Here is a 13,098-nt window from a genome sequence, read left to right as displayed (position 1 = left end):
CTCAGAGAGAGAGAGAGAGAGAGAGAGAGAGAGAGAGAGAGAGAGAGGTGCCTGGGGTAACATGTGTTTTGTTGTGTGACATATTTGGTATTGCATGTGTTTCTACAGACGCATTCGCCTCATATGGATTCCCCCCAAGTCTTCGCGGAAAGCATGGAGTTGAACAAAAAGAAGGCAGAAGGGGTGTGTTAGAAATCACCGAGAGCTTTCCAGGACTCCGGCGACGACCAGCCAGCCAGTGTCTGGTGAACGTGCGTGTGCGCGTATGTGTGCGCGCGCCCGTGTGCGTGCGTGTGTCTGTGTGTGTGTGTGTGGACCAGCAGCTACAACACACACTTAACATTCGTTCGCAACATGGCGTTGAAGCGCCGAGAGACACGACGGCTCTCCGCCGACTAATGCGAGCTTATTAGGGAAGCCAGGGGCCGGTTCGCCAAAGAGACCGAAACATTCACAGAGTCCTTTACGCACCGGCGGAGACAATAGCGGATTCCAACATATGCATGTCGCTATAACGGGATCGCTGCCTGGTGCCTATAGACGGACGCTGCTACCCTCACTGGTGTAAATCAAAGGCTGTACATGGCGGTGGAGAGTACAATTTGGCTGTTCTGTCTTCTTTCGCTGTTTTGTGGTCCATCCAAGCAAGGTAATGCGCTCACTTTCATTATATGCATGTTTTTGTTGTTTCCAGTGGAGTGCATATGCGAGGCAGCGGGCCACTCATATTACACTGAAGTGCAGTTGTACTCAGAACACAAGTGGGCTGTGATAAAAGATAGGAGCGTGCAGTATCCCCTCCGTGTTGTGTGTTTCACCTCATGTGGCCTCTCCGGTTCGTGTGAGGTACGGTCCTATGTGCCTTCTACTTCCCGGGCGTCCCCGTCACTGGAACTGCCCGATGAGCAGCCCCACAGGGCGGCCACAGGGCTTTGAACCGGCCGGGGGAAGTTTCCGATCTAACATGGGATGGGGCTCATTATAAAGACATGTGGGCTCGGCCTTGGTGTTTAATAACAGTGGAAGTAGCCCATTCTTAATGTGTCTTTTGCGTTGCCAATATTTATAACAAATCGGAAGTTTTTTTTCTTCTTTTTTTCTCTCACGACTGTGTGTGCATGGGACGTATGGTGTACCGGGAGGGAAGTTGAGCGAGAAGATTTTGTGGAAAGAGTAACTATGTCATCAAAAGGACCCTGAAGCACAACTTGTGTCTGAGAGCTGGTGGTGAAAGATGCACAGCGGCACTTTTATTTCCTAGACATTGCGGTGGCTCCTGCGAGTGGAAGTGTGCTGGTTAGAGGGGAAAGTCTGCCTACACAGGCGACGACTAGTGGTGGAAAAAACCTACCACAGGATTTACATGACAAAGACCTGGGTAGAATATCAGTAGCGGTCGCTTTATACAGTTGACTGTTGGCTGTCAGGGAAATAAGATAAAACACAAAAGTGGCGAACCTGCCATGCATTTCTTTTTTTTCAAACTTTTTGGTCATTGAGGACCCCCATAGAGCATCAACATACACATGTTTTGCCCAATGTTATGACATCCTGTATGAAATGAATCTAACAACACACAAAATTAAGCAAAACAAATCACCCACATTGTCTTTGTAGATCTGTCGGGAGTTAATTAGGGCAACCAGTTGTCATCAGACTGTGAATGAGTATTCTGCTTTCATTTAGGTAAAAAGCATTAACAGGTTGATATGTATCTGTTAAGAGCCTACACTGAGGACCAGGCATATGGTGCTGTGTGTGTGTGTGTGTGTGTGTGTGTGTGTGTGTGTGTGTGTGTGTGTGTGTGTGTGTGTGTGTGTGTGTGTGTGTGTGTGTTTGTGTGTGTGTGTGTGTGTGTGTGTGTGTGTGTGTGTGTGCATGTGTTTGTGTGTGTGTGTTTGTGTGTGTTGAGAAAGAGATGGCACAACACAGAACTCAGAGGTTTATCTTCTTTGGACTAAGATCTCCAAGAGGTGGCATTCACGTTCAGGCTGGGCAAATGGTTGACTTAAATAACTCCTGGAAACATACACAACTTACCTAAAGTCCATGCTGCCCCACAGTTTGAATTACACCTACAACAGAAAATCAATCAACAACTATTTCGATAATGTATTATTTGCTTCAGTCTTTTTTCAAGCAAAAATGACAAACCTTCTCTGGCTTCAACTTCTTAAATGTGAGAAAAGTGCTTATTATTTACCACAAGTCACCACATTGGTTTCTGACATAATATATATATATATTAATGAATTAGAAAATGATTGTTAGTTGCATCCCCACTTTGCATTGCCACCCAATTGTTGTGGAACATATAGGCCCCAAATGAATTTACCTGGAATCAATTTATCTTCGACTTAAAATCGTAACATTTCCTGATCTAAGACCAGATGAAATCGGGCCACCTTTGAGTATACCTGTGGTCATTACCTGTATTGTCTACAATTTCCTATGAAATATTTTATTGCTCATACAAATAAGACAGAATGCTTTGTCCAGTTTTAAAGTGCATGGTTTTGGCTGCTGTATTTGTTGTCATGTTTTTGTTGTGAAGCAAATGGGCTACAACTGCATTTCGTTGAGCAACCCTGCATCTGATGCATAATGATGAGGAATTTCCCTTGATTCCTTAAAGATGTACACTGTACTGCAATGTTGTGAGGGGGTGTTGCCTCTCTTCTTGTAATACATAAACATACACATAAAAGAGCAAACTTTGCTTACCACAGCACTTTGTCTCACTCATCAGCCAGCAGGGTTGTGTTTAGTGCAACCCATTCTGTGTCGGTTTAGTGTGTACTGCATTATTTACGTTGTTTCACTGCGTACTTTATCCTTCTCTTGTGTCTGGACATTTCCTGCATGTAGTTGTGCTTGCTGCTGCAACTCTTATATGACATACTCTGCAGTAATTTCACTACCAACACCATGATGAGAAATAAAGGAATATCGTGCACAAGAATTGATATGGCGGTGAAAAGTCAAATGTGGCGGAATTAATATATCAGAAACCCGAAAGTACTTTTGCACGTCCATGGAGACACCACTTTCCTCTGATATATACTGTAATTGTATCAGGAGTCCCATTATTCATTGTTCAATTATGCATATAAAGGACTTAAAAGGGAGGCAACTAGAGGTATGCCTCCTTGACTTCCATCTGATATAATGGTAGAAGGTCAGAGGATACAATTTATATAGAGTTAGATTACCATGCCCCGCAGACTCCAGCAGAGACTATAAGGAATTACTCCCCTTGAAATCCTCCTGACAGGAGAGTGAGTGCCACACTGGGGGCGATCACATCCAGATGATGAAATCTCATGCAGGTAAATGGCGGTTGTGATGGAGGTTGTCTGTGATAAGGGTGAAGAGGAAATTGATTTATTTCCCCTGTGAGATTCATCATTGAAAGTTGGTTTCAAACTATTTTGACGTTTTGTCGCCATCTAAAAAGCCTCGGAATTTCTGGAACATGTCAATTAGAAAAATGACTAAAAGAACATTAAACAAATCATAGACTAGCATCCATTTAGACCTGACATAGAATTGCCATCTAAACGTGCCTTGCTTCAGAGAGGCCACATGTGTATCTCTCTGCAAACACTGACTGCAGCGTCAGGCATCTAGAATCACTAACGCATTACTGTGCATTGCTATCAGTCATCAGGACCAGTAAACAACAGTCATTAAGGGTGAATCGGTGTGTGCATGTTTCTCTGTGTTGGCGTTTTGTTGGGTTTAGAAAGTGGAGCATGAATGTTGTGGTTGTTGGTAGTTGTGGGAACTGAGGCTGGCGGGTGGGGGTGATTCTGGGACATGGATGAATCAGCGGGTGCTGGTGGGGCAAATTTGAGGGCAAGGGCCATTGCTACATCCACAAACAAAGAGCTTGTTTTGTCCTTTCTGAAGATCAAATGAAAGTATGTCAACTTCACTTAACGTATCACAAGCAAATGAATGAAACAAAAAGGGCCTGAGTGTCTGTGTGTTCACAGCAGTGGCGCTCCCAGCAATGTTCCACAGGGGTGACAGATGGGGCCACTGAACATCTTATGGCAGCGCACCAAAATCAGTAGAGAGAAGTATTGTTATGTTGTTGTAACGATGAGGGTTAAGGAATTGCATACTGGATACTTATTTTACAGTTAATGTTACTAACAATTTGAGTTCCACTACAATTCTGTATTAATCTGTTCTGCATCTGTATACATGTGTTCGACGATTCTTTGTCCTGAAGAATACAAAAATACAGCTTTAATTCAAGGAGTACATTGATTCTAGGGACAAAACAATTACTGGGAACGAGCCTACTGCATGTTTGGAAACACCACACATAATCCTCCCATATTATGATGATGTGACGCGTGAGAGGGCCTTCCCTTCCTTAGCCCCCCCACCCCCTCCCTTGGCGCCGCCACTAGTTTACACTCCTTAGTTATTAATGGACATGAAAAAAGAAAACATCTGCAACACTCCAAGACTTTATGATGAAATTAATCTGATTATTGCAACGCCTTTGGCCTTTTTATATGCACATGAAAATTGTCAACACGGCAACAGTTGCATGACGAAGCATTGGTTTTGCACTGACTGACAATGTCACAAGATCATTTTTAATTGATGCACCCAATTACTGTTTACTGTTCACATTAACATTCTAACAGTCACATTAACTCTTTGTACCAGCAAGTGTTGATTGAGCTCTCATGATGCTCTTCTGCACTGTCCAGCTTATGCAGTTACACAGTTGGGATGCAGTGCAACAGCCTCCAGTTTCCTGTAATTCCACTGGAGCAGCATAGTGTGATATGCATTGATTTAAAGGAAAAGTACTTCCCATTAATTTCTTTCCCTGTACCAAGTACCATCCACACTTTTAACTGCTTATTCTGCATTTCGATGGGATGATGAAACCACTGTGCCTGCAGGAAAGCAGTCAGCAGATAAAGAGAGAACATACAAAAGCCACATGGAAAGGCACTTAGCTTCCCATATGCACGTTGAAGCTCACACATCCCAGGTGGTATCATAGATTAAATAACCAAGAAGAAGGAACTAAACTGAAGCATTTTTTAAGAGCAGTTTGACTAAAACTATGTAAATGCTTGCGACTCTTAAGCATGGCAGGCCAAGATGGAAATTCATTCAAATGAACAAAAATAGAGTGAGTGGATCAGGACCCCTCCAAAAAATGAAAAAACCTTCAGAAAACCTTCAGGAGAGCAACAGAGGAGGATCCCTCTCCCCGGATGGACAGAAGCAACAGATGTCATGTGTACAGAATCATCTTTAAATTGGATTTGTCTGCAATGAGCAAATGGCTGCTTATTATTATCAGTAATGAAGCAACATAATCATTTGGTCGTGATTCTGTCAAGCCAATGAATGTACGTTCAATATTCATTCTGTTGTTGCTCCGTTTTTGGTCTCTACCAACTCCTGAGGGAAATATCTGCCTTTAGAAGTTAAATGCTTCAGTATGTTTACCAGTGTGTTTTTCTGCCATCTGATATTGAGCATGTATAACGTGTAATGCTACGCCTACACAGACAAACACAGTTATAATGTAGACTTTAGTGAAAAGATCATGTGTACTTTGTGTAAATCTATAGATAATTGTAAGGGGACAAATGACCAACCACAAGTTTTGAATATTTGAACACAGCGTCAGTGTGATGACCTTCATTCAAAATAAAAGTATCACCAGCATGTGCTCTCATGCTCTTATTATCACCACACTGTTGGTGTCTTTTTTTTTTAGCTTGCTTTGAAATCCCTTTAGACTACTATTTAGTGTGATTTTGGCTCTAGGAGGAATTCCATTAGATTATTGTATTGTGAAATTGATGTATAACTCTAAAACTAACATGTAGCTATACTGCTTAAGGCAAAACACACAGTTATTCCTTCAATATTCTCAGGTCATCTCAGCAGCTTGTTTCATACACAGTTAATATGTCGACTGAACACTTGAGGAACACAGCTGTAGGAAACTTACTGCGGACTGACCCTGTGCAATGTTAGGCACGGTGGTGGGAGGGAAATGTTTTTTTGAGTCAAACATTTATTCCACACACACGTTACACCAGGGCCCTGTGGGGCAAAGTCCGCTCTCTAGCTTAAATATGGTAGAGATGTAAAGTTACACAATGGGTTACATTTTTTCGGCTTGACACGGTGTCAGATGATGATATTTTGGATCTAGTGAGGTTGGTGTGTTACAAACAGTATCACTAAAAAGAAAGCCTGAACAAGGTAATTGTCATGGAGATTAAAGTTTTTCCACAAAATGCACAAAGTTTGCAGCACAACCAGGCATTGTTTATTTTGTATTAACTTTGCTTCTGTTTACTTCCATTATGTTGGCTTCGAGCTGGAGATGTCCATACACTGCTGAGATGTGTGTGTGTGTGTGGATAAATAATTGACTGTTGGACAGTTCAGAAAAGATACTAACACAGACCTGTGGGATAACAACTGCTTGCATTTGTCTCATCATAGAACCAGAACATTTCAATAGAAAGCGCAGCAAGAGCTGTGTTCTTTTCCTTAAGACAATTATGGCACTTATGGCGAGCACTGTGTGAGTCACACAGTGTGACATACAGAAGAAACAAAGCAACATGGACATCCCACGTTTTAGTCCAACACCACATGATTTATGCCAGTCCATTGGCCTCCATCGGTCATCCAAATATGGAGAAGAATTTCTGGCTCAGAAATTAAAATGCCCTTTCCAGCTTGTGTTTTTTTGTTTGGTTTCTGTCACTAGTTGTCTCCCTGCTGACTGCTTTTGTTTAATAATCTGATCCTGTTGCGCCAGTCCACAAGGCATTAGTGGTATTTTTTGGAGGTTATCCTTCATTCTTCATTCTACACTTTTATTTCCTAGACATTGCGGTGGCTCCTGCGAGTGGAAGTGTGCTGGTTAGAGGGGAAAGTCTGCCTACACAGGCGACGACTAGTGGTGGAAAAAACCTACCACAGGATTTACATGACAAAGACCTGGGTAGAATATCAGTAGCGGTCGCTTTATACAGTTGACTGTTGGCTGTCAGGGAAATAAGATAAAACACAAAAGTGGCGAACCTGCCATGCATTTCTTTTTTTTCAAACTTTTTGGTCATTGAGGACCCCCATAGAGCATCAACATACACATGTTTTGCCCAATGTTATGACATCCTGTATGAAATGAATCTAACAACACACAAAATTAAGCAAAACAAATCACCCACATTGTCTTTGTAGATCTGTCGGGAGTTAATTAGGGCAACCAGTTGTCATCAGACTGTGAATGAGTATTCTGCTTTCATTTAGGTAAAAAGCATTAACAGGTTGATATGTATCTGTTAAGAGCCTACACTGAGGACCAGGCATATGGTGCTGTGTGTGTGTGTGTGTGTGTGTGTGTGTGTGTGTGTGTGTGTGTGTGTGTGTGTGTGTGTGTGTGTGTGTGTGTGTGTGTTTGTGTGTGTGTGTGTGTGTGTGTGTGTGTGTGTGTGCATGTGTTTGTGTGTGTGTGTTTGTGTGTGTTGAGAAAGAGATGGCACAACACAGAACTCAGAGGTTTATCTTCTTTGGACTAAGATCTCCAAGAGGTGGCATTCACGTTCAGGCTGGGCAAATGGTTGACTTAAATAACTCCTGGAAACATACACAACTTACCTAAAGTCCATGCTGCCCCACAGTTTGAATTACACCTACAACAGAAAATCAATCAACAACTATTTCGATAATGTATTATTTGCTTCAGTCTTTTTTCAAGCAAAAATGACAAACCTTCTCTGGCTTCAACTTCTTAAATGTGAGAAAAGTGCTTATTATTTACCACAAGTCACCACATTGGTTTCTGACATAATATATATATATATTAATGAATTAGAAAATGATTGTTAGTTGCATCCCCACTTTGCATTGCCACCCAATTGTTGTGGAACATATAGGCCCCAAATGAATTTACCTGGAATCAATTTATCTTCGACTTAAAATCGTAACATTTCCTGATCTAAGACCAGATGAAATCGGGCCACCTTTGAGTATACCTGTGGTCATTACCTGTATTGTCTACAATTTCCTATGAAATATTTTATTGCTCATACAAATAAGACAGAATGCTTTGTCCAGTTTTAAAGTGCATGGTTTTGGCTGCTGTATTTGTTGTCATGTTTTAGCTCACACATCCCAGGTGGTATCATAGATTAAATAACCAAGAAGAAGGAACTAAACTGAAGCATTTTTTAAGAGCAGTTTGACTAAAACTATGTAAATGCTTGCGACTCTTAAGCATGGCAGGCCAAGATGGAAATTCATTCAAATGAACAAAAATAGAGTGAGTGGATCAGGACCCCTCCAAAAAATGAAAAAACCTTCAGAAAACCTTCAGGAGAGCAACAGAGGAGGATCCCTCTCCCCGGATGGACAGAAGCAACAGATGTCATGTGTACAGAATCATCTTTAAATTGGATTTGTCTGCAATGAGCAAATGGCTGCTTATTATTATCAGTAATGAAGCAACATAATCATTTGGTCGTGATTCTGTCAAGCCAATGAATGTACGTTCAATATTCATTCTGTTGTTGCTCCGTTTTTGGTCTCTACCAACTCCTGAGGGAAATATCTGCCTTTAGAAGTTAAATGCTTCAGTATGTTTACCAGTGTGTTTTTCTGCCATCTGATATTGAGCATGTATAACGTGTAATGCTACGCCTACACAGACAAACACAGTTATAATGTAGACTTTAGTGAAAAGATCATGTGTACTTTGTGTAAATCTATAGATAATTGTAAGGGGACAAATGACCAACCACAAGTTTTGAATATTTGAACACAGCGTCAGTGTGATGACCTTCATTCAAAATAAAAGTATCACCAGCATGTGCTCTCATGCTCTTATTATCACCACACTGTTGGTGTCTTTTTTTTTTAGCTTGCTTTGAAATCCCTTTAGACTACTATTTAGTGTGATTTTGGCTCTAGGAGGAATTCCATTAGATTATTGTATTGTGAAATTGATGTATAACTCTAAAACTAACATGTAGCTATACTGCTTAAGGCAAAACACACAGTTATTCCTTCAATATTCTCAGGTCATCTCAGCAGCTTGTTTCATACACAGTTAATATGTCGACTGAACACTTGAGGAACACAGCTGTAGGAAACTTACTGCGGACTGACCCTGTGCAATGTTAGGCACGGTGGTGGGAGGGAAATGTTTTTTTGAGTCAAACATTTATTCCACACACACGTTACACCAGGGCCCTGTGGGGCAAAGTCCGCTCTCTAGCTTAAATATGGTAGAGATGTAAAGTTACACAATGGGTTACATTTTTTCGGCTTGACACGGTGTCAGATGATGATATTTTGGATCTAGTGAGGTTGGTGTGTTACAAACAGTATCACTAAAAAGAAAGCCTGAACAAGGTAATTGTCATGGAGATTAAAGTTTTTCCACAAAATGCACAAAGTTTGCAGCACAACCAGGCATTGTTTATTTTGTATTAACTTTGCTTCTGTTTACTTCCATTATGTTGGCTTCGAGCTGGAGATGTCCATACACTGCTGAGATGTGTGTGTGTGTGTGGATAAATAATTGACTGTTGGACAGTTCAGAAAAGATACTAACACAGACCTGTGGGATAACAACTGCTTGCATTTGTCTCATCATAGAACCAGAACATTTCAATAGAAAGCGCAGCAAGAGCTGTGTTCTTTTCCTTAAGACAATTATGGCACTTATGGCGAGCACTGTGTGAGTCACACAGTGTGACATACAGAAGAAACAAAGCAACATGGACATCCCACGTTTTAGTCCAACACCACATGATTTATGCCAGTCCATTGGCCTCCATCGGTCATCCAAATATGGAGAAGAATTTCTGGCTCAGAAATTAAAATGCCCTTTCCAGCTTGTGTTTTTTTGTTTGGTTTCTGTCACTAGTTGTCTCCCTGCTGACTGCTTTTGTTTAATAATCTGATCCTGTTGCGCCAGTCCACAAGGCATTAGTGGTATTTTTTGGAGGTTATCCTTCATTCTACAGCTTCACATACTTGGTATCCAAGTGGTCTCAGGACTAGAAGGTCATGGGGTCAGATGTTCAGTCAAATATGCATGCATTTAGAAGTAGATGTCACTGTAACTCACAAATAAACATAGAGCTGCAATCTACACGACAAATAGATGTAAAAATAACCACAGAAATATGTCATACAGAACAGAATAAACAGCCCCTCTGGTAAGCTGAACTTCCTTATCCACTTTCGGAAGGTGGAGTCAATGTTGGTCTCCCCCTTTCGGTCCCCTAAGAGGCGACCTCCATGTCTCCTCCTGAACTCTGTTGTTATCTGTAGGCTAATGTCGAGAGTGTGTTCAGCTCCAGTTTGTTGTGTCTACACCAGAGGGCCAGCTGTTCAACCTCCCGTATAGTGGCAGCTACAGAATATTAAACATTGAATTTGTGGAGGGATGAATGTGGTCTGTTGAACCACTTGCATTAGCCTTTGTTACTCCTTCATGCGTCTTATATCAGTGTGTAACAGCTCTGAAGGTCTAATGTGGACAAGTGCAGTGGGTAAAGTGTGGAGGAAAATACATTATACTCATTCTCATCTTCTGCTCTTTCACGTTCTGTAGGCGATTAAGAGATCCCCTTAATGACTTCATGTAATTACGTTTTTACTTTCATTGATGTATAAGTGGTATACTTCTGTGAATTGTACTCTTAACGACTATGTTTGGTTAGCCTTGTTTGAATACAAAATGATTGCAGTGTTTCTGTGAGCATACAAATATCTCTTGAGACTTAAAACCAGAGTTTGTTGGACAGCAGTGCCTGTGTGGAATAGCTCATTACACATTAGCGGTAAATTAAGTGTGTGTTTGTTGAGGTACATTCACACCTTGTGCTTGCCTGCTTGCCTGTGTGTATGCGTGGGTGTGTCAGTTGCGATTTGTGAGTGCATCTTGATCCCCTCCCCAGAGACTCCATGCTAAATTAGGATGCATATTATTTAAAGATGCCCTGGGCTGAGTTTCAGCTGGGTATATTTGTGCAGGGAATATGTTGATTTTTATGGTGCCCTGCCCTGTGTGCGCACCTATTCATGCTGCCAGGGAGGGAAGCACAGAAGTGTTTGTATGAAAGGAGAGGAACTCCTGAGCTTGATTTTGTCTGCAATGAATTCAAATGATTTGCTCTCTTGGGATTTTCAAAGCGCTGTGTTGAATTTATTTTGTTTTTTTTCTTTCAAGGGTGAATACAACCACTTACAAAATATCTGAAAATAAAACCTTGTGAGCTACACTTTGCATAAGTATAGGCATTACTGTACATGTATGTATTTATAACTAGCCTGTGCTGGATCTTTCGTTTTTTTCTTTTCCCCATCCAAAACCTTTGACAGGTATGATACTATAATGAACCAAAATAATATATTTAAAGACTATAGACTGCATTTCCTAATAACATTTTTCATTTTTTTATTGTATTGATGATGTATTTTTTTTGTATAAATTATTTTTAGTTTCACAGGTTGTCTTTCTGCTTCACTAATGTCTTTTTGCATTCACACGTGGGTCTCAGTGATGGGAAACAAATTGACAGGAGGGTTACAGAGCTGCTTCAATGGTATTTGGAATTCGGCCCTCAAGACAAGCTAGGTAGCAAGGTGAGATATTCTGGATTGCAATGTGCTGCTAAGCTATCTTGCCATCTGAAGCAGAGGTGCGCTTTAACTTGGCCAGATCACCAATTTCCAACTATTGTTACAAAAGAAGTGTAGCTTGCATTGCTCACAAACGTCACATTTCAGAATAAAAGCTCCACTTCAGCAGTTTGCACATTATGCACAAACATGTGATGTAGGAGCACTGTAATGTTGAGTGGGCCTTTACCAGCAATGTTACTGCATTTGCTCACACTTGAGCCATAACAGAGAATTCCTTACAGGACCTAAAGTAATGTTCCTCCATTGCAGATTTTGTTGCACCTCTATTGCGTACAGAGATCAAATGTTTCCAAGTCTTTGGTCATTTGGCTGGCTGTTAAGTCTTTGATCCCAGGAGCACAAATAGATATTACTGCTGCAATGATGCAACTCAGATGAATTTAGCTATTTCCTCCTGTTGACTCACTAGGTCATTGAGGTTTGCCACATAGTGTAATTGATAACATTACATGATAGGATTTGAGCGAGCGCTCAGAGTAGGGTCGCTGCTGTACAGAAGGTAGTATTCAGTATTTCATACAGTATTTTATCCAAGCAAGCTAGCACTAAATGCAATTGACGGTCTAATAATAACCTTTTATGAATCCCAGCAATTGTTCTATCCGTATACTCCCCTGACAGCGGTGGTAGTGTTGAACGTGATATTCATGTTAAAGCTGCAGAAGTAATTTTGTGGAATTAGGTTACCGAACATCAAAGGTAGGCAGACAACCAGCTCCTTATGGTAGTGGTTATGCTGTCATTACACTAATTTACTCAAGGATTTTTGAAGTAGCATTCAATCACTAATAAGTCAACTTATCACACTGGTAAGCTCTGTATACCTGGTTCAACTTCATTCTCACTTGCTTGGGCTTTTATTCTACCAGTGTAGCTTTATCTTTGTGTGTGTGTGTGTGTGTGTGTGTGTGTGTGTGTGTGTGTGTGTGTGTGTGTGTGTGTGTGTGTGTGTGTGTGTGTGTGTGTGTGTGTGTGTGTGTGCGCACACACAAAGATAAAGCAGCAGTCTGCTCACTTGGTCAACTAACCTGCATTCACATTCCTTCCATTCCTCTGCTTGGTCACATGAGTGCAGAGGAGTTACACTAAAGCTGACCATGTGGGAACACATGGGCCATGCATCTACCGATTTGTAGTTTAACTTTAGAGTTATGGTGTATTGATGAGTATGTACTGCAGAGGTAAAAGGCAGCGGAGGAAAATGCAATGCATAGAAGTCAAAAGAGGATTGCCTAATTTAGTGCAGCAGTAGATTGTACATTAGTCCCTGGATTACTCATATTTCATTTAATCGTCATACAATACACACATTTAGGAATCCCTGGAATAATGTGTGCTTTCATACTGAGTACACTCTCCCTTTAATTCTCA

At 41.1% G+C, this 13,098-nt stretch overlaps 1 protein-coding gene across 1 annotated transcript in view; it reads left to right on the top strand.

The window, feature by feature from the left end:
• Positions 1-582: 582 nt before the first annotated feature.
• Positions 583-13,098, top strand: part of igdcc4 (immunoglobulin superfamily, DCC subclass, member 4) — a gene marked incomplete at both ends in the record, with an annotated part of 84,803 nt that continues 72,287 nt past the window's right edge. The window contains one exon of the mRNA XM_079216619.1: positions 583-649. Within this exon, the coding sequence (XP_079072745.1) occupies positions 583-649 (67 nt within the window). The remainder of the gene's footprint in view (positions 650-13,098) is intronic.

The sequence above is a fragment of the Taurulus bubalis genome, assembly GCF_910589615.1.
Source record: "Taurulus bubalis genome assembly, chromosome: 4".
Lineage (NCBI taxonomy): Eukaryota > Metazoa > Chordata > Actinopteri > Perciformes > Cottidae > Taurulus > Taurulus bubalis.
The sequence above is the reverse complement of the archived record's forward strand: the minus strand, read 5'-3'. Positions and strand labels throughout refer to the sequence as shown.